The sequence below is a fragment of the Nylanderia fulva genome, unplaced genomic scaffold (assembly GCF_048542155.1).
Source record: "Nylanderia fulva isolate GAGA-0341 unplaced genomic scaffold, ASM4854215v1 Scaffold23, whole genome shotgun sequence".
Classification (NCBI taxonomy): Eukaryota; Metazoa; Arthropoda; class Insecta; order Hymenoptera; family Formicidae; genus Nylanderia; species Nylanderia fulva.
In genome coordinates this window covers 1,176,667-1,203,320 of record NW_028190293.1, presented here as the reverse complement: position 1 = coordinate 1,203,320, position 26,654 = coordinate 1,176,667, and the positions used below count along the sequence as shown (strand labels likewise).

The following is a 26,654-nucleotide window of genomic DNA, read 5'->3' as shown; positions in this document are numbered from 1 at the left end:
CGTCTCCGCCAAATTCCGCGCTCGTCTCGGATTCCCGCTAGTTCGACCACTTCGAACGAGTTCCATATGGATTTTCCACGTTCCGAGTGTCATTCGGCGTCCGCTAGGTCGAGGAACATCGACGGGAACATCGAGGGATGGCTCGCCGCGAGGACGAATTTATTTTGGCGGGTAACGCGACGTCACGTGACGTGTGACGTTGCTTGAGATATTGAGATATGTCCACCATGACACTTTTGAAATTTTCCGGTACTGGTCATCTCGCGTCTCCTTTATCCGTCCCGGTCGAATTTCGTGTAGCGCCGAGTGTCGGGAGTGTCGAGTCCGATGACAGATGACGGGTTGTCATCTGTCACCTCGTTAATTCGTCGCGCGATTCTCGGTCTTCGCGATCCGGATACTTCGCGTCGCGATTGCGGGACTCCACCTCTGCAAAGTGCATGAAATCTCGCGTGCATAAAATCTCTGCTCATCTGTGACGTATTTGAGCATCGCGAGGACATGCAATGTCCGCAGAAGGAGCATCTGGAAGGGTGAATGCTCGGGATGGATTCATCGAAGTGAGAGATAACGAAAGTGGCACTGTGAGATATTCCGCCATGACCTTGAAACTTGTGGAGCTAATTCCCGTTAAATCATGGTCTTGTGTCTTCTTTCGATCCTTCCTCCGAATCGAATTTCGCGTGTAAACGTGTGTCGGGAGTGCCGAATCAATTAACGGGCTAATTAAATCCGTGTGATCGAATGTGCGCGAGTGATATCGATCGCTTTAAAGCGAATCGATCGAAAGAGTGTGTGTGTGTGATGTGTCCATTATGGGATTACGTCGTGGGATTCATCGTGGGATTCATCGAGGATCATCAACGGAGGCAGAGGATTGCTTAGCTATAATATCTTGAGGTGATTATGGTGAGTGTTAAACTAATATTTGGTATTTTTCGTTATTTTGAAAAATTTGTGTTAAAAATTATTTTTAAACTATTTTAAAAATAGCTAAATATATTCATGATTCATGATTCTTATACATATTCGATTATACTAACTAATAAGTAGTGCGCAATAAGTAGTCTTCAAGTATAAATCTGACGTAACTGTGAGACTTTAGGTGAATTCTCCTTTTCCAGAAAGCGTAATATATTTTCCATAACTGTAAAATAAAGAGGGAGAGATCTATTTAGAGAGATCTATTTATTAATTACATAGATTGAATCAGTTAGATTTTTGCAAAAATACATTTTATTTCACATGATTTCAAATAGGAGCTATTATATGTATATTATATTTGTTATCTTTATGTTACCTTTTTTATCATTGGAATCCATAAACATGCAAATGATAGAAAATCTTTTTAATTGACTTAAAGAATATAGTAGATGTGTGAGTAGCTCTGTGTCTTTTGGGGTGCAGAATTGTTGCTCGCAGCAATGCAAAATGAGACTCAACATTGTCGCATCCAATTTGTTGCCTATAACTGTAAATTATTTTCATTAAATAATTACTTGCAACACTCTAATACAATTTATATGCTATTTTATTTAATCTATAAAACATTAGAACATGATCTATGTGAACACACTTCTACTTTTACTGATTGTGAATTAAATAAGTGCTAAAATATTCAAGTATTAAAATAAATAGAAACTATTCTAATTGAAATAGTTATTAATAGAGATAAGCAAACCTTAAATTTTAAAAACAAATAATATATAATTTTAATATCTACAAATATATTATAATTAATATCACTTTATAAAACTTACTTTTATTTATGTCCTTGTATGCTATACATCTTAAAAGTTTCGCATGTAATTGTAAATTAGAATCATCCTTCAGGGATAGCCATAGACGTAAGAATACATAAGGTGATTCAACGTTTTCCAATTTCTGAAAAAATATGTGTATCATATAAATTATATACTTTTATATAAATTATATATTAACAAGTTATATAAAATTTACATAATTATTAAATTATATAAATTAAATAATTGTTAAAATATATATAAATTATATAATTTTGTATAATTTGTATAATTATATAAAAATATATTTTATATATTTTTCTCATCCATTTTTAATTATACACTTTTCTCATATCTGAAATTTAAATAAATAATAAGATGCAATTTAATTCGACCAAAAACTGGCTATTCATTTATTGAAAATAAGTACACACTACGTTTCGACCCACATTGTGGTCCTTTTCAAGTGTTGTTCTTATTCAGCAATTAGAACAACACTTGAAAAAGACCACAATGTGGGTCGAAACGTAGTGTATACTTATTTTCAATAAATGAATAGCCAGTTTTTGGTCGAATTAAATTGCATCTTATTATTTGTTAAAATTTTATCACTGGCGATCAACAATTAATTGTGAAGATTTTAAATTTAAATCATACTTGAAATTCCTCTAGGTTTTCGCTGTCTTTCTGATACTCATTAAACATAATTTTGCTCGGTGTTACGCTCCTTTTAATCTTGCTTTCGTTTTCAAGCGAACTTTTTTTATTCTTATCTAAATCTGATCTTTTCATTAGCGTATCTTTCTCTTCCTTGGGCGTCGTTTTTTTCTTTATTTCCATTCTTGTTTCGCTAGTGTCGGTACTTTTTCTCGGCTTCTCACATTCGTTAACTATCTGAATTTTATTCGGCGTTAAATTCGTTTTAGTTCTACTTTCTTTCCCAAGAGAGATTAATTCCTTGGTTTTATTTACACACGATTTCTTTGTCGATGTACTTTTCTCTTCTATCAGACTCGTTTTCTTCTTCGCTTCGCTCTTCTTCTCGTCAGGCTTGATAATTTTCTTCGGCATCTCGCTCACTTCGTCGCTCGAAAGTTCTTCGATGATAACAGTGGAGGGTTTTATTTTATTAGAAGAGATGCACGAAAAAATAGACTTTTCCAGTCTACCTTCTGCGCCGCGTTGTTTGTGAAATGACTCGCGGGCTATCGTAAAAATATCGTCACTCCTGAAAGCGTCTTCGAGATACGATTTTGGCGTTTTATTTCCACTGCCGAAATCCTTCGCAACAGGTGATAATTTATTGCCGCGCGTTGTTTTCCCGCTGCTTTTATTTACCGCTGCAGCTTTGTTACTGTCGGTTTCCACGCAATAACTCGCTTTTAAGTGCGGCTTCGTCGCAACACTTTGTGACGGGCCTGGCGCTCTGTCGCAATAACATATATCGTTGTTAACACGCTGTTTCGGACACTTGATGCCGTTCGTTTCCACAGTTCGCATCTCCGACTTCACTTCTCGCTTGGCCTTGCCTTCGTCGACACTGATATTTTCTTCTTCTTCGATGTTCATCCTGCGGAAATGCAATGGGAAAAAATGAACGACAGTAATACAATATTCAGACAGTAATATAATATTATATATCCGATATATAGTAAAAAAGTTTATCATTCGACAAACTATTGGAAATTAAAAATTAAATTAACCTTATTTTTCTCGATTTTTCACATGGTTTTCTCAGCTTGTTTACGCCGGAAATCGCCGTTTTGTTAGTCGGCTCCAGTTTTAAAACCGCTTCATAATCTGCCAAGGCCTATATGAGAACATGAGAAATTATACATCAGCTATTTATTATAAAATTATGAAACGCGCGTATTAGTTATAATGAAAAAAAAGAAATTCGATTAAAGTTTTCGTTGTGAATACTTTGGAGAACCTTGTATTTATTATGCCATAAACTTTGTATTTCTCGGCATTAAAATATTACGAATTATAAATTAATATGAACGTTTATGCGTGTAATTTTTATACCTCGTATGCCTTCTCGAGATGCTCCAAGGATAACGCTCGGCGAAGTAGCGCTTTGACATTTTTGTAATCCATGGTAAGCACCGTGTTGCAGTCGTTAAGCGCCTTCTCGTAACGTTTCAACTTTATAACTGAATGCAATATAAATTCAATGATCTTATTATATAATACAGAGTTAAGTAATATTTTAAAGAACTATTAAAATCGTGAAATAATCCCACATTTCTCGTAATACAATTTTATTTTAATTAAATTTTTTTATTGTCTAATAATTCAAGAAATCTTACATGGTTTTATTCAAAAATATTTAAAAGATACGAGAAAAATATGTACAATATAGGGACTATTAAAATCGCGAAATATCCCACATTTCTCGTAATACGATTTTATATATATTTTATTTTAATTTTTTATTATCTAATAATTCAAGAAATCTTATGGTTTTATTTAAAAATATTTAAACGATACAAGAAAAATATGTATAGGAACTATTAAAATCGCGAAATATCCTACATTTTTTGTAATACGATTTTATTTTAATTTGATTTTTTTATTATCTAATAATTGAAAAGATGAAGAGGTTTTATTTAAAAATATTTCAAAGATATAAGAAAAATATATGTAGGTTTCTCTTTTTATCACGTAATTATGTATCGTGTAATTATTAATTTAACAAAATGCATCTACTTACATGTCATTGCGCGATTGTTGTAAGCATTCAGATTCGATTCGATTTCGATACTAGCGTTGTAATGTCGAAGGGCTTCTTCGTAATCAGCTGCTTTGAAGGCTTCGTTCCCTTTTTCTCTCTCTTGCTCTGCTATTACGTTTATTTCCGTGCCGGTTAACGAAGCTGTCAATCGATTAAAATATTTAATATAAGACTTATCGCTTTAATTAATTATATCAAAATTTACAAGAGAGATCGATGCGAGAAAAATTCTATGAAGTTTAATTAGAGAAACGAAAAATGTGCAGGAATAATTCTATAGATTAAATAAATGCGCTATATAGATAGTTTTTCGTTCTTTTAATAATCGTCGAGGTTTAAAAAAAAAATTACAAACTTACATTTATTGACGGTCGCTTTATGCGTCATTCTATTCATTTTCTTCAGCTCCTTTTGCCGTTCTTGGATTCTCTTCATTTCGGCTTGTCGCTGCTCGTCCTGTAGGTCTATCCTGTTTATTTCCGTATCGACGTCGTATTTATCCCAAGCCGCGTAATCACACGAGGATATTCGTTTATTGGGCTGCTTTTTCTCGTTGTTCTTCGTCTTTTTGTCCTGCAAGTGTGACGCATGCATATTATAAACTTCAGTTTATATAACTTATTTACAATTTTCCATAAATCAGTCAGATATTTAGTATTGACAATTAATAAACATTTATAATTTTAAAAATAAATAAATTATTAATAAAATACAGCTGGGTAATACAGTTGGGTAAGTTAATGATTTTTTAAAACTAAGTTAAGTTAAAGTTAGTTGCTTATAAAATTAATTTAGTGAAGTTAAAAATTGCATGAACAAAAAATTAACTCAGTTAAAGTTAAGTTAAGATTAAATTAACTGAAGTTAAATCAAAAGTTAAGTTTTAAAAATATTACTTATATTAAATTAGAATTTTGTTTGTTAATTCTTTTAAAATATATAATAACAAATAACAAAGAAATTTTGATTTTTATATAGAAATATATTCTTTAGTAATTACAATTGATGACAAGTGAACATAATAATACTTTAATTTTTAACTTATTACTATAAAAAAATTTTCAACTTATTGTTAGGAAAAAAGTTAATTAGTTTAAGGTAAAACATAACTAGTTGAAGTTAAAAATTAATACATTTTAAATTAACTAAGCTAAGTTATTAACTCTTTAACTTTGTTTTAACTTTCAACTAATTAACTAGTTATCACCCAACCTTGATAAAATATAAATTACAATGTCGAAGAGAGGGAATATTTCAGTAAAATATATTTCTATAGTTTGACGAAGCTATATTATAATATAATGAATAATGATGTATACTTACAATATCCACTTTAATCTCTCGAATGTTCGGTTGTGCGGAGGAATCGTTGTTAAGGACGGTTTTGCCTTTGTCTAAATCCTTCTCGCGAGATTGCATCTCGCACGTCCAATTGCTGATATCGTCGTCGATTTCCTGCCGTTCATCCGCATTCAACATATTTCGTCTCAAAACTGGCTCCGCTTTTCTCAAAACAGCGCTTGTCGGCTTAATGCTAATAAGACGTTTCTCCGCGTGCTTTGTCAAATCTGGATATACACCTTCTTCGCCAGAACTGGTATTAAACCACGCACACACAGAGATATTTATGATAAATCGTTAATAAACATGCCGGAAAGTAACGGGTTTAATGGCGTTTTAAGCAGCAAGATTGCAAATCTCTTGCAAAGATTAAAAATCATCGATTTTTCTGTAATTATCATAATGTACCGAGGACTAGTCGAGAGAAATACTACCGCAAAATAGGAAGTTCTCGATGAAATTATTAATATTTCGCGCGTGCAAAACTTTTCGAGAGATCGCTCTCGCGAATCCGAATTATATAATGAATGCAAAAAAATGTTTAACACATCGGGGATACGTAAGCTAAAAGTAGCAATTAATCAGTATCAACCCTGATTATTCGAGAGACAGGAGAGAGTTCTGAAATCGTATCGTATTACGTTTCGAAAAAACTTACCGTAATATGAGAACAATTCGCTCCAGTGTTTTTCCATCGTTACATCCCGATATGAATTCGTACGAGAGATACTCGAGCGGTATGTTGTACCTCTCCAACAGAGAGGTTTTCTTCTCGGGTTTCTGCGCCACGCTAATTATATCTACCTCCTCGTTGCCCATGATAACGAATGCGGGGATCCGAAGATTGCACTGTAAATCGTTTGCGGTTTGCCTTCGTCGTTCTATGCGTTCGGCGGAGACAACAGTTGAGCGCAGCAATCGAACCGGATTTGTCCGATCTCCGAGGGCGAATGCCAATCGTCCAATTACTATGTATTCCTATACGGTTGTCTTTGCTGAAACGTGCTCTTTGATTCGTCAGGTTGCCACGGATACGCCGAGTTGTTGATTTTCTACACATCGAGTCACGCTTGTAACACTTTGCTTCGTAACGATCTACCTGAAATATAATTTGTTCATTAATTTGACACAGAAGAGAAAGAAATCGAATGATATATGCATTGAACAAAAAATTTGTTAACTTGACGAAACTTTTTAGTAGTATTTAAGTCAAATATACATTTTGTTAGATTTAATGTCATATTTATTTTAAAAATATTTTTATGTTTAATTAACAAAATATTTAGTTGAAAGGTTTAGTCAAGCTAACAATTTTTTTGTCAGTGTGCGGTTACCATATTTTTTGAGATAAAATAAAGGATAAATCTGAAAATTTTTTAGGACTTTGTTTCAATATGTTTCCAAATTAATTTGCGACCAAAAAAGTGGAGATCGATGAGCAAAAAAAATTATGTGACTGTCAGAAGTCTGTTACGTATTCTTATATAGTTTGAAACTGGGCAGTTATGTATCTGGATTCGGAAAGGATCGGATTCATTTTATTTTTCCCTAGAGAACTAATAAGAAATCTAGGGAAAAATAAAATTATTCCGATCTAAAACGTCTCCGAATAGATACAGATACATAATAACTGCTCTGATTCGATTATGTTAAAACAAATCCTTTCTTAAATAAGTTACGGATATAAAAGGTTCCATTGTTTTCGTACTAATTCTCATGTTAATATTACACATTAGACATTCAAACGTCAAATAAAAAATAAAGGACAAAATTAGTTTTGGATAAATGAATAAATTTAAAGGATTAAGTACTTGAAATAAAGATTCTCTAAACTAAAGAATGATCACCGTAATGATACATGTATCATTTAAGGATAAAAATACATAATTTCTTACGCAGATGTATTATCTTATTTTTATTCATAAAAATTAGAACATTATTTACTTCCAAATTCCAAACAAAGAAACGGATTAAACAGGGTGTCTAGCGGTCAGGGAAATCTGGAAAACCGCGGGTATTGTCGGGGAATTTTATAAATCTGGAATTGTCAGTGAAAAAGTTTGGAAATTTTACTATTTATCTGGATTTTTTCACATTCTACATTGTCTCAATAATTTGAAATTTTTTATTAAATAAATATAATCTTTTCCTTGACTTCTAGCACGCTAATTTTCTGTTATTAAAAATCGATTCATCTACAGCGTGTTCGTTAATTTATATTTTTATCGTCGCGTTATTTTATTTCAATATGTTTGATAGAGACAAAACTAAAAAAATTGATATAATATAAATAAAAAAGATGATTATTTAAATAATTTATAGTGACATGTTTGTTTCGATTATCGTACATGATGCAGATTGTATAATTGATTTAAATTTTTGTTTTTTTTAACTTCCGAACCTTTTCATTATTAACAAATATATCTCAAGGATTTCATGATTTAACATTGAATTGATTTATCATATAAATATATGCAAATCATATATTTGAAAAAAATAATATTAAAAAATCAGAGAAAAAATTAATTTCTGATCTTGGAAAATCTGAAAAAGTCAAGAAATTTTTTTTCATTTAATCTGCCGGACACTGTTAAAGTTACTGCCTGACTGTATATAATACACATCGAAGAATTGGAATTTTACTATAATTTTCGATTTTCTCCCTCCAAGTATATAATTTGATATTAAAAAAAAAACGATATATCCTATTCGCTCTACATTCTCGCGAAGAGACGCTGCATTAGAAATAATTCAACGTACACGTAATGCATACCCAAGGGAAATAAATTCGCACTTCCACCTTCGTCGACGTCGCGAGAGTGTAATGCACATCTCTCTCTCTCTCTCTCCCTTTTTCTCAGAGAACTCTCCCTCTCTCTCCTCTTTCCTCACGTGAACACGCGCTCGTGCACGCTTACCTGTTAACATGGCGGTCGGCTTGTAGCGCGTCGCAACGCGCAACAGTCCGCGGCGCACGAAAGAAGCGTGCAGTCGTCGTCGTCGCCGTCCTCGCCGCCGCCGTCGTGCCGGTCCAGAGCGAGCGCAGCCAAGTGCATATTAGACGAGGCGGCCGCGAGCGCCGCGCATTCGCCGGCGAGCGCTCGCTGAGAGTGGTGAGCACTCGCTCATTCTACTCTTTCCCTTCTTCTCTGTCTTTCGCGCGCGACCCGTTCGTTCGCCTCCCGTGCGAGTACGAATAAGTATACACGGTCCGAATTCACCGCGAAAACGCGAGTGATTTTTTCTCCGAAAGCTGAAAAAGATATTTCCTTTCGAGATTTCGGAATTCTACTTTTATGTGCACCGGCCATCGAGTTTTGTAGCTTGTAGAGTGCAAACTTTGATCGATAAGTTGTGAACATCGCGAAGTCTCGGAGTCTCATCGAAATGTGATCCTGAAATTGTAAACGTGAAGTAGTGCTTGACGCGTTAGGAGAGAGAGCTGCTGGCTTTCTTGTGTGCTTGAATTTTCAAACACTTGCCTCGATTTCACGTGCTATGGCAACTGAAGTACGATCGACGAGTTATAATCGATTTTTGTTTGTCGAACTACGATTGTCAGATTCCAATCATAATTGTGCAAGTGTCGATAATCGTTGATATATACATCAGGTAATTATTCTGAAAAGAAAAATTCGCCAAGAGATTTCGATTCGTCTTAATGAAGGATTAAAGATCGTCAGTTACTCTTTGAAGTCATGAATTGCAAAAGTTAATTTCTTTATTAATGCGCAACTTAATTAATCTTATTGTTAATTAATCTAATGCCGGCGTGCGCGATTCGTTTGAAGTGTCTTGGCGAATAAAAATGTATGATTTGATTCAAGAATTGTGTCGGCCTTCCTCGACGCGGATTAATGCAATCTGCGATTGTTGTCAATCGAACAGAATTAATTTATGCGAAAACTCCAGACACGTTAATTAAAATCGCATGCATATAAATGCGCAGATTTCGGTACGGATAAAGTAATTACGGATCGATTCTTGCAACGTTGATTAATTCCCACCGTAATTTTAATTGATTTTCTCTGTCCTTTCTAAATTATAATATTCATCGTAATGTACACAGATTGATAGACAATTTAATTGATTATCGTTAATCGATATCGGAATTAAACTGTGGTAGGAAATCTTTGAAAGTCGGAGAAAATCAATTTCGTTGAATAAACAACCGGTACATCTGCGTGTCATCTAGTATTTACACGTCGCAGAATGGCTACATGAGAAAACTGATACGCGGTTTCCGATTGCGCTCTTCTATCGCGAGCAACGAGTCAATTTCCACTTGCGTAGCTGATGAGTAGAAACATTCACCGTACGTGCCCAAACTTTGTTAGTTAGATATGCAGATGAGACTGAGGTCCAAAATAATATCTATATTCGATCTATATTTGATTCGATCGTAGTGATACTGAAATATTTGACATCGAATATATGACGTGAAATTAATCTCTTAGAAAATGTCAAGTGTTCGACAAAATAGAAAACTATTCCATTTGACATTTTATTCATTTAACGTGAATTTAATGTGATTTGATTTCATCTGACGTGAGATAATTTGAAATGACTTAATCTAATTCAATTTATTTTAAGAATGCAAAATGAGACAATTTTATAAAAGAAACATTGCACTTGTTCAAAATAGAATAGAATTTTATGTACTCTGTGAAATGTGGTGCAGTTAACGCTTATTTTTCTTAAGTATTCTTAATGCAGTCATTAATGACTTTATTTGTTGTCTTTTCGAAAAAGCTGAATTGCGATTTTTTCATGAATACGCTATCGCAATAAATATTGATATCGTTGAAACGTCTTATAATCACGTATCGTCGTTTCGGCAAAACTTGCTTACATTTACTGAATTTCTGAATGAAAAAAATACATAAGTTTGTTTTTGTTATATTTGTTCTTTAATTTTTTATTCGAATTTTTTCCAAATTCAATATGAATAAGTGAAATTATCAAAAGTTATTAATAATGAATTCAAGAGGAAAATTTATTATTTCATTTTATGATTCAAATTACAATTTACTCGATTCGTATTTGATTTAACACGTGTTACAATTTTAAGATCGCGCTTTGTTGTTCAACATTGTGACGAGTGTTTTGCGATAAGCTCGTTTAATACAAATCTCGCGTGAATAACAACGTCGTGGTGCGCCTTGAAAGATAATGAGATTTAATACACGATATACAGACAGAGCGTTATCTAATCTAGGTATTATTTAAAGTACAGCAGAGGCGCGAGAAAATGAGAAATAGCCAACTTTGCGAAGATTTCCGACGAGAAAAAATTTCTGAATTTTTCGCGCGTTTTTTCTTTTTATCTACTCGCATATTAATTATTGCTCTCCGTTAATTTTCGTGCCTCCTTCATTATGTTAAATGTTTCTTCTCATTACGTCAATCATTTCCCCGCTATGTTAATTGCTTTTCTCTCAATTACTTTCCCGTTACGCTATTTGCTCGTTTGTCACATTAATTTATGCTCAAAAACTCTTAACTTTAATTAAATATGTGTAGGATTCGACTTGGCGATATCAGACATATTCATGAAAAATATTGCAATTGCAAAAGTATTGTAAACTGAAAAATATATTTGTGAAATTACATGATTATGGTACACATATATGTAATTTCATATGATATATATTCTTATATATTTTCAAGATTAAAAATATTTCATTGAACATGGAATTACACATAGGAAACGCTAATAATGTATATAAATGCTATAAAATAATGTTATTAACAAAATGGATAAATGCTTATAAAATAAAGTTCTAATAAAATAAAAATACTAAATTTAAAACTATCAATTGTTTTACATGTATTTTCACTTTAAAAAACATGGAAAAAAATTACGATGATAATCAAGTAATTTTTCCAATTTTGAACAAGTATAATTTCCATATTAAAAGTACATAGATTTTTTTCAGTGTACAAGAAGCATTATTTGTGCAATAGTTTCTTTACTACTTAGTTAATGATTTTACTCATCGAACGCAATATAAAGCTACGCTAGCGAAGAGAATAAAAAGAAAACAAATACTCCATAATTTCGTGGCAAACAATACTCGCGCTCGCGAGATGAATCAATCTCTTTTCTTTAATCAAACTCGCCGTCTCGAAACGTTAAAATTAGCTCGCGCAACACATCTCCGTAAACATAAAAAAGAAAACACGAAAAAAAAAAAAAAAAAAAAAGAAAAATATTAAAGCCCGCGCGTCGCCGCGGGGGATGCTCGCGCGCATCCTACTTTTCTCGCGGTCTGCCATCGTCGCTCGCGCGAGAGCAAGAAGCGAGAACACGCGTGCGAGAGAACTGGGGAGGAGGCGCGTGTGCGTACGTGCGCGTGCACGTCGTGCCTGTTCTTTTTTTCGTAATCGCGCCGACGTGTCGGCGGCGCCAAGCTAGAAGACGCGGAGGAAGGCCGACGACCCGTTATAAATGGAACCAGAGAGACGGCATTTCTCGAATCGCTGCTTGTGTTGTTATTCGCAGCCGCAGCGCAGAGCGTCGGGGACGGGACTCCGTGCGGAGCACGTTCGAAAGCGTTCCTCGCGCTTTCGAGGTGCGAACGAGGGGACCACCAGCTCCGTCATTCCGAGTCTCGCGAGCGTGCCTGTCAGGTTCGATGTCCGGAATAAGGCGGATATAAGCGGAGCAGCGGACGAAGGAAGGAAACCCGGGGAAAAATTGGAAAAAAAAAGAGAGAGCGAAGAAATGCACACTCCTTTGCGCTCCTGTAACGAAGCGAACGACGCCCGATTAATATTCAAAGCGGCGAAATATATCGAAGATATCCGTTGAAGAACGGAGAAAGTTGACAGTTGCAAATTAGCTGAAATCCACTTATGAAATATAATCAAGTCGATGTTAACAAAGATTTTCTCTAACAAAAGTTCGCCGAGAATCTCGCTGGGAAGAAAGGAAAAGCGTGGCGAAAGGAGAGGAGTACAAACAGAACTGCGTCACGTAAGACTCGTCATCGTCAAAATAGCGTGAAATCCTGATAAGATAGCGGACGGTCGTTGATAAACAGTCGTCTGCGAGACACGAGCGAGACAGGTTGTGCGATCTCTAGACTGCAAGGACGCGCGAAGTGGGCGATTGCGACAATCAGCTGTTTTCCTCCGTCTGGATCGTCAACTTGAATCGCGGAGCTTTCGCAAGAATCGTCACGCACGCGCATACCGGAAAAGGGATTGCGTTACTCAATGAGCGTTTTTACGTAGCGTCATTAAAGATCACGTGCGAGGAAGAATCACACTCGAACGGAATTCGCCGACGTTACGTTCGTTCGTTCGTTCACCAATTACAAAACGCGAGAGAGGCAGTCTATTCATCAACCGCATTCACCATTTCTTCGCAGTCGGCGGGGATTAACGGAGAAGGTTTCAATTACCGTTGCCATTAATAGTTCCGCATCTAACCGCCGACGACTTCTTCGAATGATTAATTGATAACTGCAATTGAATACCTAGTCGAAGTGCGAGAAGAACGAGAGCGCAGCCTTTAAAACAGACTGATATTATATCTTCTCTGCTTATATTTCTCATCATTCTTTTTGCTCACATCGTTGACAGAAGATATTCAATAATTCTGGAATTTCATCGTCGAGGAATTAATTAATCAACAACGGAGTGGATCGAGCAACAATTTAATTATCGAGAATTGATCTATTAAGGATGAAATTTATATAATGGGGCGTTTCGGAAATTAATAATTAACGACTGATAACTCCCGTAACTATATCGTATAATCATCGCGGAATCGAACAGTGATGACTCGAGTCGATTGATCGATCGATCGATATAATAATTAATTCCGTCGCGAGTGCCCGCACGTGCGTATTAAATAAGTGTCCTGACGAGGACCTGAATGTGAGTGCGGCGGTAAAGTGCAAAGTGGATGTAATTGGTGCATCCGCCGCTGAAGCGATGTGTGATGCCAGTCCGAATGACACTTAATCCACGCAGCTGATGACAAACGTAAACAGGATCAAGGTGGTCGTCCTCGGCGGCCCCAGAGTCGGCAAGTCAGGTGAATCTCCCTGCACTTTTTTATCTCATGCACTCTTGCTTCTGCTTTCAAAGGATAATCCCTCGTTTGTTCCTATTCAACTTTAAATCATTATAACAGTTGGCAAATTTCTGTTTTTAACAGATATGTTCCAAACGGTCCACAGAAATTTTTGTGTTAATTTAATGCAGTATCTTAATCTTTTTGAAGTTATAGAATACTTTTGATTATAAGAAAAATTTGTGGAACACCAAAATCATTAAGATTATAAAGGTAATGACAGAAATATACATGAACATATTTTTTATTAAAAATTATACGCAGTACAAATTATGTGACAGTAAAAAATTTAAATTAAAAAAATATTCATAAAATAAAAAAAAATTATAGTAGTTTTCTGTGTAGGTATACCGTGATTTCATAATTTCGCAGAACACTTGTATCACGTTCGTGGAACACTAATGTTCCGTGGAACACCAATTAAGAACCACTGATTTAACGTAATATAGATATATGTTAAATGGAGACACAAATACTGTGTGTTAATATTTTAACTTAACACAAAATAAATACAAAATTCAAGTAATTTAAAATAAATTTTGTGTAAAATTAACATAATTTTAATGTAAAAATCAAAATTTTACTATTATCACTTGTATTATAAAAAGTCAACATTTTCTTCTGTAAATTTTAACAGATAAATTGTGTCACTAATAAAACAGAACATATTTATTGTGTAAAATTAAAAACAGATGCACATTGTGTTATTTTTACATATTTTTAAGCTGTTTTAATAATTTAACATTTAAGTTCAATTAACACAACAACAATATGTTAAATTAACACATAAAGTGTTAAAAATTTAATACAAAAATTTTAACGGGGACCGTTTTTAACAAAAAAATATTCCTACTGTATACCGTTCAGGATTTTGATAATAAAATTATGCATTAAGTAACCCAAATTAATAATTAATGTTGCGTAAAAGAATTTATTTTGTTAAGATGTAAATAAATATTATGATGGACTTGTGTTTCGCCGATCTCTTATACGATTCGCAAATAAGGAAAAGTTTAGCGCGTTGATTTCAAAATTCAACCGCAAAAAAAATATTTCTGCAGGATGTTTTCCAATATTAATTCGCGCGCTCGCTGACGAATAATAAATAAAGGCCCGACAAAAAATGGGAGAAAAAGATGGGGGAGGTCGCGATTATGGCGCAACGGCGTGAAATATTGAATCGCGTCGGAAGGACGTTCATTATGGTGGACGATACTAATATCGCGTCGCCGTATAGCGTATAATTTCTGTGCGTTGTCTAATAGCGCACCGACGCAACGCATTGAATGAAAGTGCCGTTAAGATGGATACGCATAGTCCGCGGAATAATACGTTGCATTAGTTAACCCGACAGTCGCGCGACGCATACAAAGCGAGCAAACGAACAGCGATAAGGCGGTTCGCCGACCTCGAATAAATCCTATTAATATAACCGCTAGGACCGACCACCTTAATAAAGAGAGAAGCGCAATTCTCTATTTTATTTTAGTTTCATTCTCATCTCTAATTCTCTCTTCTTCGCCTCTCCCTTCACAATTTTTCGCGTCTTTAAATTGCAATTGTTCTTCGAATTCTTGCAGTTCTTTCATGCAGTTGGAGATCTTTTTGATAGTGGCGATTAGATCTTATCAAGATCTTGCAAGAGAATTATGCTTCTGTATTTAGAACGTTTCTTAAATTATTTAAAAATATTAATGATGTGATTTTGAAGCTTTAATAATAATTTATTCCATTAAAATTTCTAAAGAGCGATTTATGTGATCATAAATGTATGTAACATAATTTTATAACATTAATGGAAATCTCTCTATTCACAAGATTGTTCTTAGATTTATAATAATTCCTAGAAATTCTCGGTCATTTACACATCTTTGAATGGTCAATATCTGTCTACCTTTATATCCTCGGTATGTTATAATCTGACGTTCCTTTAAATTAAGATAATTTCTCTGCGTTAATATATTTAATCGCAGTTTGCTTCTGTATATTTGCTTGAACGTGATCGCGGTGAAACACGCGACAGTGTCGTCCCACTTTTTGCGACACGAAAACGGCGCATTCTCACGCGGCGGAGGGCTACCTCGACGGGAGAGAATCCTTAAAAGTCCTTCGTGGGATCCCGCTGGGTATAATAAGGACCTCCGTGAACGCGTTATCGGATATCGCCCTGCGGATGAACGGGGGTCGCGTCGCGCCACGAAAAATCCCGGTTGCGACAGCAGGTTGCGAGATCCGACATCCGATATATCCGTCCTGTTACTCTTGTGGCATTCGATTCTGGATTCCGAGTTTACGCAGCAACACGTACCTTCCTCCCTTATCGCGCCTTTGTCATTAATGACAATAATGACATATAAAAATTTTTTTTTATTTCATATTATTCTTTCTTAATTTTTTAAATTCAATTTTTTTTATTATTTTGTTATTTTAATATTTGTATATTAAATAAAATTTTGATAAATATGCGATGATCCGAAAAAGAGAAGGCGTTCGCAGAGGCATTTGTCCCTCTCTTGGAATCGTTAAAAAAAATTAAGCATTTGCTCCCCTTTTGAATAAACACTGGAATTTATTTGTATAAATAAAATCAAATAATTAAAAAATTAAATTTAAAAAAAATTAATGCCTTCTCCTAGAAAAAATCTTGCGAACACCCATGTAGGGATATGCAAATAAGTAATTCGAGCTTGACAAAGAAATGAAGATACTGTTTAGAGAACTAGGAGGTTGTTTTTACTTCTTACGACAAAAAATTGAAATTTAATCTAATCGTAACTGAGGATATAAAAATACCAACAAGTTTGCATATTTCTGAGCGAATTTATTATAAGATATTTTCTCAACTCGAGAAGTCGATTCTTCGCTCCCTAAAAATAACTGATGGCAAAGAATCATAAAAAGAATCGTAGTCGCACTTGTGAGAAACGCGAGATTGTTATCCATAGCCATTTATCTGCGTTAACGCTTATTGAGGAGACAATTGGAGGTCCGCTACCAAGAGCCGAGACGTGTTCATAAATTCATTTGGTCCTCAACGACTTGCCGTGTGTCACGAGAAAAGCAAACAGACGAAAAAAGTAGCTCGTAGAAGCTGCACTTTAACGAGTTTCTTTTCTGCACGATCAATCTGAGACTTTTATTACTTTTTTAATGTTTTAACGTTATAAAAATTAGGGACATAAAAAAAACATTACAATCAAATTACAATTTAGTCTCGTTTTCTATATTATATATATCCCGTTATCTCTTTGTTCCGAAAAAAATATTTGTATCTTCTTTTTTACATAATAAATAAAAAAATATATTTTTTATTGTAACACAAAAATGATGCTTAAAAATAATTGCATTCATAACGACTGAAAAGATTATATGCGGAAATTAGTCTCTTGTAATACGGCACATAATATTAATTGGCCTATTCAATTACTCGATAATTTTGATAAATTACAGTAAAAAAGTTTGAGTTAAAACTCGCGTTGTCTTCAGTGTAGAAAGGAAATTTCTATAAGACACAAGAGAGGATGCGCTTGGTTGCTCGCATATCCCGATCCTTTTTTTTTATCCTCATTTCCTTTTCTCTTTCCTTCTTTCTCTTTATCTCCCTTCTTATCCACGACGATAGTGGTCGTAATTACTATTTTCTTACGTTCACCAAGCGGCTTATCCTCCAACGATCTATCTATAGAATCTCGCGTTGGCAACCATCGCACGTCGGCGAATGGCACCGCGAATGATTGCGTTTTGCTCGTACCGTTGAATCCTCCACATTACACACAATTCTCCGCAGGTGACTTAATCGGCTGTCCCCCTTCTTACTCCTCTTTTTCATTCTCTTCTTCCTGTTCATTCTCCTCTTCCCGCGCTTTTTTTCCTTCCTCATTTTATGCGTGTGGCTACTTACGTAATCGAATTCCTTTCTCTTTTGGAGATTAATTGATACATTTTTGGATTTTTTTTTATTCATATCAAGGTGTCTAGGGAAATCTGGAAAACCGGGCATTGTCAGGGAATTTTATAAATCTGGAATTGTCAGTGAAAAAGTCTGGAAATTTTCTGAACTTTTTCACATCATTCTACATTTGTCTCAATAATTTGAAATTTTTTATTAAATAAATATAAATTTTTTCTTGACTCTCACACGCTATTTTCTGTGTTGTTAAAACTCGATTCATCTGCAGCGTGTTTGTTAATTTACATTTTCATCGTGTTATTTTATTTTAATGTGTTTGATAGAGATAAAACTAAAAGATTTGATATAATATAAATAAAAAAAGTGATTATTTAGTTTCTTTTTTTTGTTTTAACTTCCGAACCTTTTTATTGTTGAGAAAAATATCTCGAGCATTTCATGATTTAACATTTGATTGATTTATCATATGCTAATTATATATTTGGAAAAAATAATACTAAAAAATCAGGGAAAAAATTAATTTCTGATCTTGGAAAACCTGAAAAAGTCAACATTTTTTTCATTGAGTCTGCTGGACACTCTGCTTACGTAATTGAATTCCTTTCTCTTTTGGAGATTAATTGATACATATTTGGGTTTTTTTTTTATTCATATGCTCCTATTAATTTTCTCCGGAGAGAAAACTTTTCTCGTATCCTTCGAGAGTCTTATCACCATCTTTTACACTCTGCACGTGAACCCTTCATTATTCTTATTCTTTATAAATATCGGGCCCATATTGTCGCACATTCGTCCGAGTTGACCCTACGAAGATAAGAACTTTATAAACGTCCTGCATCTGGCACGAGTGTCGGGTTTCCCTTACGTTTGGGCTTTAGGATGAAGAGAGAGAGGATGGAAGAGGAGGAAACGTGCTTTCATTTAGACTCAGGCGCTTGGCACAGATCACTGTTGGGACCATTAGGCATTACGAGCAACATTCTCGTGTCCACATCAATTATTCCGGTTCGCGCGGCGTGTATAGGATTACGCGTGACGTCGCCGGTTTGACGACAGTCATCTTTAAGGGAGAATGGGTCTCCACTCCATTACGAGGGTCTTTCTGCGTGGTACTAATGATTCACGATATCTTTGCGTGGACCGTTGAAAATTCAACCCGTCAGAAGATTCTAATTTTTTTCTAATTGATTGATTGAAAATGCAGTTTAATTGTGATAGCGTGCCAGTTGATCTATTGTAATGACAGCTCGATCTTTATGTGCGAAATGTACAATAAAGAAAAGCGTGGAATTGTTTTCAAGATAAAATTTTTTGTTGTACGTATATGCTATATTTTTTTAATATTATTATTATATATATTTTTATTATATTATTAAATATATTTTTTTAAATAAAGTTTTTGAGACAGATAATAATCCTTAAGGTTCGCCAGTAATAATTAATAAAAATCTTTGTTAATGACAGCTCGATCTTTATGTGCGAAATGTACAATAAAGAAAAGCGTGAAATTCAAGATAAAATTTTTTGTTGTACGTATATGCTATATTTTTTTAATATAATTATATATATTTTTATTATATTATTAAATATATTTTTTTTAATAAAGTTTTTCAGATATATTATTACATGCAATATTTTTAATGAATTAAAAATAAGAATATTTTTTTGGATGGATCAAATTTCATCGACTTTGCACGATCGCATGTTGAAAAGCACTGAAATATCCTCGGAAATATCGTTCAGCTGTGCGGAAATATTTCGCGAAGATATGTAGTTTATCTCTCAGCAAATAGTTCACGAATGAAGTTCTATATTCCTATATATTTCTGCTCGTGTCTCTACCTTTTCTCTCCTCTCATCGTGATATTTTCCTCTCCCTCTCATCGTCGTCGTCGTTGTTGTCGTCGTCGTCGACAGATTTATAAACGGTGTATGTACCAGTACGGAACGGCACGAATCTATGTACTCGATAAGTCTTGCGAGAATCGAACGACGACGACGATGACGACGATGCGAGAAACGTCGTCGACATGCTAAACCACGTTTCGCGTGCAACGAAATTTATGAAGCAAGAAATTTATCGGCAGCCCACGAGAGAGAACCCGTTCCGATATTTATGGTTTCTTTATTAACGGACACGTTAGTCCGAGATGAGTTAATAGCGTTTCAACACCTGCGCGCAAAGATGCGTTCGTTGATTAGAGACGCGTCTAAAAATAAATATTGTACATCCTTTAATGTCATTACTTATAATTACGATTCGATATACATGGACGTTTGCAGAGGGAGGCAATTCCCCCTTGGAATCAGTAAAAAATTAACAGGGTGTCTAGAACGGTCAGGGAAATCTGGAAAACCGGGCACTGTCAGGGAATTTTATAAATCTGGAATTGTCAGGGAAAAATCAGGAAATTTTACATTTATCTGAATTTTTTCACATTATTCTAGATTTGTCTTAATAATTTGAAATTTTTTATTACATAAATATAAACTAATCGATTCGTCTACAGCGTGTAATTTATATTTTCATCGTCGTGTTATTTTATTTCAATGTGTTTGATAGAGACAAAACTAAAAAATTTGATATAATATTAAATTAAAAAAATGATTATTTACATAGTTTTTAGTGACATGTTTGTTTCGATTATCGTACATAATGCAGATAGTATAATTGATTTAAATATTTGTTTTAAATTCCGAACCTTTTAATTGTTAACAAAAATATCTCAACGATTTTATAATTTAACATTTAATTGATTTATCATATAGATATATGCAAATTATATATTTGGAAAAAATAATACTAAAGTGTCAGGAAAAAAATTAATTTCCGGTCTTCCGGAAGATCTGAAAAAATCAGGGAACTTTTTTTATTAAGTCTGCTGGACACCCTGGCTCTCTCCTTTGGAGTAAACGCTAAAATTTATTTGCATATTTCATTTAAAAAAATAAAATAAAAAGATAAATTCGAGATTATTTCTGAGAAACTAATCAATGTTTTTTCTTTTTTTTTTTGCAGCGGTGGTTGTGCGATACTTGACGAGGCGATACATCGGCGAGTACAGCTCGACCAGCGGTAAGTGTTTATTATCTCTTCTTTTCGTTTCCTTTTTAGAATAATTGGCAATATTAAGCGTGAGTAATTACATCCATTTGTTGGTAATTTCGAGGCATCGCTATTCAGAGAACAAATGACCTATCTAAGTTCTCCTTTCTCGCTTGCTATCGACTTATCTCTCGAGGGGCGGCGTCGATTCGCGCGCGCGAAATGCTTCACCCCAAGAGTACAAAATGCGAATCTAAATCTTGATCAGTTCTCCTTCGCGTGCTCCAACGGGCCGGCGATGGAAAAATCCGCCATGAAATATTCTCGCGCTTAAAACCGGACTCTAATTCAAGGGTATCCGCGAAAAATCTTAATCATGGCGCCTCGCGAGCGACGTCCCGAGGGCATTCTAGCGGTCACAGAAATATAAGCGAGCTATAAAGGGGTTGTGGGAGGGAAAAAGTAACAGCGGGACTTAGAAGGAGAGAAAGAGAGATGCAACAAACATAGCGCTGGACCCGTATGGAGGGCGGAGATTTAAACACTCGATATGAAATAGAGCCTATGGGGAGGGTCCGCAGAATGCAGATCTCTCCCATAACTCATGCAGGCTACTTCGCCATAATAATTGCCGTGCACGCCCGCGGACGTATAAGCTACGGCGAGTTTCGCGGATATCCGAGCTGCCTGGAAAAATTCTCCGTGAAGTATTGTCCCTTTAACCCTGAACCGCCGGCCACTTGTATTTTTGTAACACCTCTATGGTTGCGCTGCTTGTGCTCGCATCCCCGTTGTATCTGTTATTCGAGTATCGTATGCCTTTTTATCGTGCTAGTTGTAAGAATATTATCGTAACGATAATCGAAGAACGCTCGAAGCAAATGGAATTACGTAAAATCAGGGTTGGATAATTTAATGATTTTTTAAAATTAAGTTAAGTTAAACTAAGTTAGTCGCTTATAAAATTAATCAAGTTAACACAAAATTTAGTCAAGTTAAAAGTTTTATGAACTAAAAATTAACTAAAATTAAATCAAAAATTAATTTTCACAAATATTATGTATATTAAATTAGAATTTTGTTTGTTGATTTTTTTAAATATATTGTTTGGTAATTATACAATTGATGACAAATGAACATAAAAATTAATAATACTTTAATTTAAAAATAATACGTTTATTAACTTATAAAAAACAATGGTATTCAGAGATAAAAAAATTTAACTTAGGAAAAAAGTTAATAAGTTTAAGATCAAAAATAACTAATTGAAGTTAAAAATTAATGCATTTTAAATTAACTAAGCTAAGTTAAAAATTATTTAGTTTTTAACTTTTAACTTATTAATTAGTTATTACTCAACCCTGAATCAATTTGATTATAAAAGACTATAAAGTTTTAAAATTAATTTGAATGGAAAATCGAATTATATTTTATCGAGCACTTTACTATACATACATATTTTTAGAAACATTTTCTGTAACTTCTGTTATTTTGATTTATATTGGCGTGTATTTTTTTTTTAAATGAAATTTAATTATTAAAAATTTTTGAGAATTGAAATTAAATTAATATAAATATATGCAATTTGAACCTTTTTATATTTATAAGTCAATTTCTCCTTACCTTTCTCACAATTGCATTAAAGTAATATGCCGAAAGCTTTCCGATACAATAGCGCAATCATCGATTTATCGAATTTCTCTTGTGTATAACTGGCAGCCGGAATCAATCTTAATCTTGATCGATTTAACCGCGATCGATAATGCTGAACGAAAGTGGACGGGTGCCAGCCTCTCTCTCTCTAACATCGGTATTAATTAATTTCCTGGGAAAATGATGGATAATCATTGTTGAACATAACCAGGAAGCGGATAATCTCGCGTGTCTCCCTCGACCGAGAAGGGGGATAATCGCTCAATCGATCCTTAAAGATGACTCTACGACGATCCGATCGCCGTTAATCGATAATCGATGAAAAATGATAAGAATGACAACGGATAAAAAAACGACGCAGACACGAAAGCATATTACAGATATTAAACTGCTTTGTATAAAATAAACCGCGTCGAATGGTAAGGGCTATAAACGAGAGCACAGAAATTAATACCTCAATTATAATATAGATATCGAAGGATTTCTTTTTATATATAAAACAATTTTTTAAATACGCTTTACAGAATTTGCACAGTTACGTAAAATTTTGGAAAATTTGAAAAAAATATCGAGTCTTTGAATTTTTGACACTTGAGAATTTTAATGAAAATTGACTTAGAATGAGACAGTAAGTATTCATGGTACGCGATCGCGTGCAGTGGCACATTTTGTTTCTCTCTCGGCGCATCTCGTGTGAAACGAATCGAAAATGCGTCGACACTTCGTGCGACTCGTGCGCGGATTATCGCGTACACTTTCGTTCCCGCTCGTTGGAGAATTACTTTTCCGAAGAAAACGCCCTCAAACGGTGAAAGCGGGGCCATTGATTTTCTTCAGTTAAATGCGCGTAGGTGATGTGACGGACGTGATCGTGAAAAAAAATTCTCTTCGTTATCTTAATAGAAATTAATCTATTTTTATCATTCCAATCGTGTATGTGGATATATTAGTAAATGAAAAATTATTTATAAATTCCTATATACAGATTAGAGATCCAGCGATAGAATAAAGTGTATCAATTATAATTTTAATTAATTCTAAAATAAATTTATTCTTTACAAATTTGAAAATTAACACAATTGTGGAGCAAGAAAATTTGTGAAACAACATTTGGAAATTATAATAATTTAAAAATATATCTAAATATGTGTATGTAGGTGGAAAAATCAAAGACCTATAAATTCAGACATTCAATGAACGATGACGAGTACTTTCGAAATACCAGTTATTACCGGCTTCCACATCGCACGACTTAAATTTGATCTCTCGACGAAAGATCGAGGATGATCTTCCTCGGCAATTTCGATTACAAGGCATTTGTACGAGCAAACCATCGTCGTTTTACGGGACTCTGAAATAATCGGTCCTTTTCATCTCTCGCCACGATGCAACACGCGCGCGCTTGTTATTATTTCGATCTCGATTAACAATGCAAATCTCTTCTTGCGTGGAATAATTCTAGGCAATGATTTTAGAAAGCGAATCTCGTTGCATTGTCGATCCGCTCACGGATGGGAACGTTTTGTCCGCAGATTGCATCTCGTGCATCCCGATAGAGATGAGTCTCTAAAGTGAAGTGACAGTTATATATCCAATTACATATTCGACGAAAGTGTGTCATAATCTTTCTTCTTTTTACGTCAGTTTTTATACATTTTCTTTTTTTTTTTTTTTTTTTTAGAAATTAAATTTTGTTCTCTTATCAAAGATTTCTCATCAAAGACATAACTTTCTATATCATATCCGATATGCAAATTTGTCTTGTATTTAGATTAGGTTGCATTTAGATTTCTATAGATTTTTGCCTAATTATATCTAAATATCCATTCGTTAAATTTGATCTTGTAAATTGTAAATTATCTCTCACCTACATCGCCCGATTTCTTCTTACACAAGCGTGGAAGAAATCTTCTTCACGTGTTTCATATATACGCAAAGATCAAATAATACATCTCACGGTCTTGCGAGCCTTTTCAGGGTGTCTGGCGGCCAGAGAAATTTGGAAAACCGGGCATTGTCAGGGAATTTTAGAAATCTAGAATTGTCAGGAAAAAGTCAGAAAATTTTATTATTTATCTGGATTTTTCACATTATATTCTATACATTTGTCTCAATAATTAAAAATTTTTTATTAAATAAATATAAACTTTTTCTTAAGACTCCCAGCACGCTAATTTTTCTGTGTTAAAAAATCGATACATTCACAGCGTGTTCGTTAATTTATATTTTTATCGTCGTGTTATTTTATTTCAATGTGTTTGAGACAAAACTAAAAAGTTTGATATAATATAAATAAAAAAGGTGATTATTTAAATAGTTTATATAGTGACATGTTTGTTTCTCGATTATCGTAGTTAATTAATGCAGATTGTATAATTGATTTTTTTGTTTTTTTAACTTCCGAACCTTTTCATTGTTGACAAAAATATCTCACGCATTTCATGATTTATCATATAGATATATGCAAATTATATATTTGGAAAAAATAATACTAAAGAGTCAGGGAAAAAAATTAATTTCTGGTCTTGGAAAATCTGAAAAAGTCAGGGAATTTTTTTCATTGAGTCTGCTGGACACCCTGCTTATTTTTCCGCACGCGGTGATATTTCTTCCACGAGAGGATGCAATGAATTTTCCGTCGCAACGCTTGGTCAAATCGTTTCTCCATCAGCATTGTCCGGCAATAAAACTTTCTCGAGCGTAACGGCAGCTAATATAACGAGCATCCTTATTTGCTTGTTTCTGCGCTTCTCCAGCTTTTCGCTCCCGACACTACAAGGTGTTTATGAGTTTATTTATCGTTTATTTATTACGTTTACCCTGGTAGAGCTACTGTGCTCGACGTGGTTTCGCATCTTCTCTCTCTTTCTTCTTTTTCCTCTTGATACGTGTACTTCTCTAATCAGCCTCTCCGATGAGGAATACGAGCTTTTCCTTTTTCATTTGTCCTGTGTGAGGTGTGAGCCAAAAATCGAAAAATTTCAGAAATATAAGAAGCGACAAATATATCGCGAAAAATTTCTCTCTTTCTTTCTTCAGAAATTTAAATATTTGGAGAATAAAATTGAAGGAAAAAATATGTAAAAATCTAAAAATTCAATTATTTCTTAAAATTAACTTTGTGAGCATTGAACATTTTAAATACGTATAACAAATATAACTAGTTATGTATGTAAATAATTTGAACGTATAATAATCCAAAATTGCGTCTTAAAAATTATCCACGAATATTTTTGATCGCAAATTTCCAGCAAAAGCCATGTGTCATTGTCAATAATAGTAATGACACAGCGGTGAATGTTAGCGTAACTAATTAGAATTGTCGTTACTAACTGCTCTGGCACTTTCTCACATTAGCCGCGTTTTCTATTCTTGGGAAAATGTCGCTCAAACTTTTCCAGAAGAGATCGTCTATAAATAATACCGATTAAGAGAGATTGTCGCTGTTTTCAATTTATTTCACGAGTCTTGTAAAATACTTTTATACTTATTAATTTACCAAAGGATAATATCATTATGTTCGAAATTCTATTATTTGTTGCAGATTTCCTCTACCGACACAGTGTTACTATTGACAATGTCACAACGGAAGTCGAGATACTTGATACCTCGAGGTGCGAGGTAAGTTTCAATAATAATCAATTTTGTCTAATAATTTTAATTATATCTTAATATGTGTTTATTAAATAAAATAATTTCTTTGAAATCTATTTTTTATGATTTTATTTTATCAAAGAATAAAATATATATTTTATCAGAAAATAAAATTATTTAAACTTTTCAAAAATTGTTTATAAAGAACATTTCAAAGAAATTAATTTAAAAATTTTTTAAATTCTTTCTCGGATAAAAATTAACCTAAAAGTGTAAGACTATAATTGTAGTCTCGTTAAACAATTCTACATAAACAAAAATTTTAAATTTTGCTGTAGAATAATTACACGGTATTCAAGATTATAAAGACATTCTCATTTTTTTTCACCATATTTTCACGGACAATAGCAAGTTGATTTGACAGATTGATTCGCTTGGCTAAATTATGTTTGCGTGCGTTCTCGTGACAAGGGTGATAAATAATGCATCGGTGCAACGGTATCCTGTGCAAATCTGTATCTTTTCGTGAGCCATTTTATTTTTGC

General features: G+C 34.0%; 2 protein-coding genes across 3 annotated transcripts in view; one reads left to right on the top strand and one right to left on the bottom strand.

The window, feature by feature from the left end:
* Positions 1-1,021: 1,021 nt before the first annotated feature.
* On the bottom strand, positions 1,022-8,824 carry Spag1 (Spag1 axonemal dynein assembly factor). The gene is made up of 11 exons (XM_029305118.2): positions 8,739-8,824; positions 6,479-6,919; positions 5,803-6,073; positions 4,839-5,052; positions 4,459-4,620; positions 3,771-3,898; positions 3,446-3,552; positions 2,400-3,312; positions 1,761-1,884; positions 1,301-1,471; positions 1,022-1,147 (listed from the first exon to the last, which is right to left on the bottom strand). The coding sequence occupies exons 2-11, from the start codon at positions 6,637-6,639 to the stop codon at positions 1,071-1,073; spliced, it is 2,328 nt and encodes a 775-aa protein (XP_029160951.2). The 5' UTR covers positions 6,640-6,919; positions 8,739-8,824; the 3' UTR covers positions 1,022-1,070.
* The window catches only part of LOC114932762 (ras-related and estrogen-regulated growth inhibitor), a 104,282-nt gene continuing 86,444 nt past the window's right edge, over positions 8,817-26,654 (top strand). For both annotated transcript variants that reach the window (XR_003819949.2, XM_029305131.2), the window contains exons 1-4: positions 8,817-9,432; positions 12,326-13,867; positions 20,836-20,892; positions 26,060-26,136. Coding sequence is in view for 1 of the 2 variants with exons in the window: in XM_029305131.2 (XP_029160964.1) it covers positions 13,807-13,867; positions 20,836-20,892; positions 26,060-26,136 (195 nt within the window). In the remaining variant the exon portion in view is untranslated. The remainder of the gene's footprint in view (positions 9,433-12,325; positions 13,868-20,835; positions 20,893-26,059; positions 26,137-26,654) is intronic.

Bases quoted from the DNA above. Each gene is read 5' to 3' on its own strand.
- Spag1 (XM_029305118.2), bottom strand. From the start codon at position 6,639: ATGGGCAACGAGGAGGTAGATATAATTAGCGTGGCGCAGAAACCCGAG. The intron at 3,313-3,445 runs GTTAATTTAATT...GCATTTCCGCAG, and splicing joins GAAAAATCGAGAAAAATAAG to GATGAACATCGAAGAAGAAG. The intron at 1,148-1,300 runs GTAACATAAAGA...TTTATTTTACAG, and splicing joins GGATTCCAATGATAAAAAAG to TTATGGAAAATATATTACGC.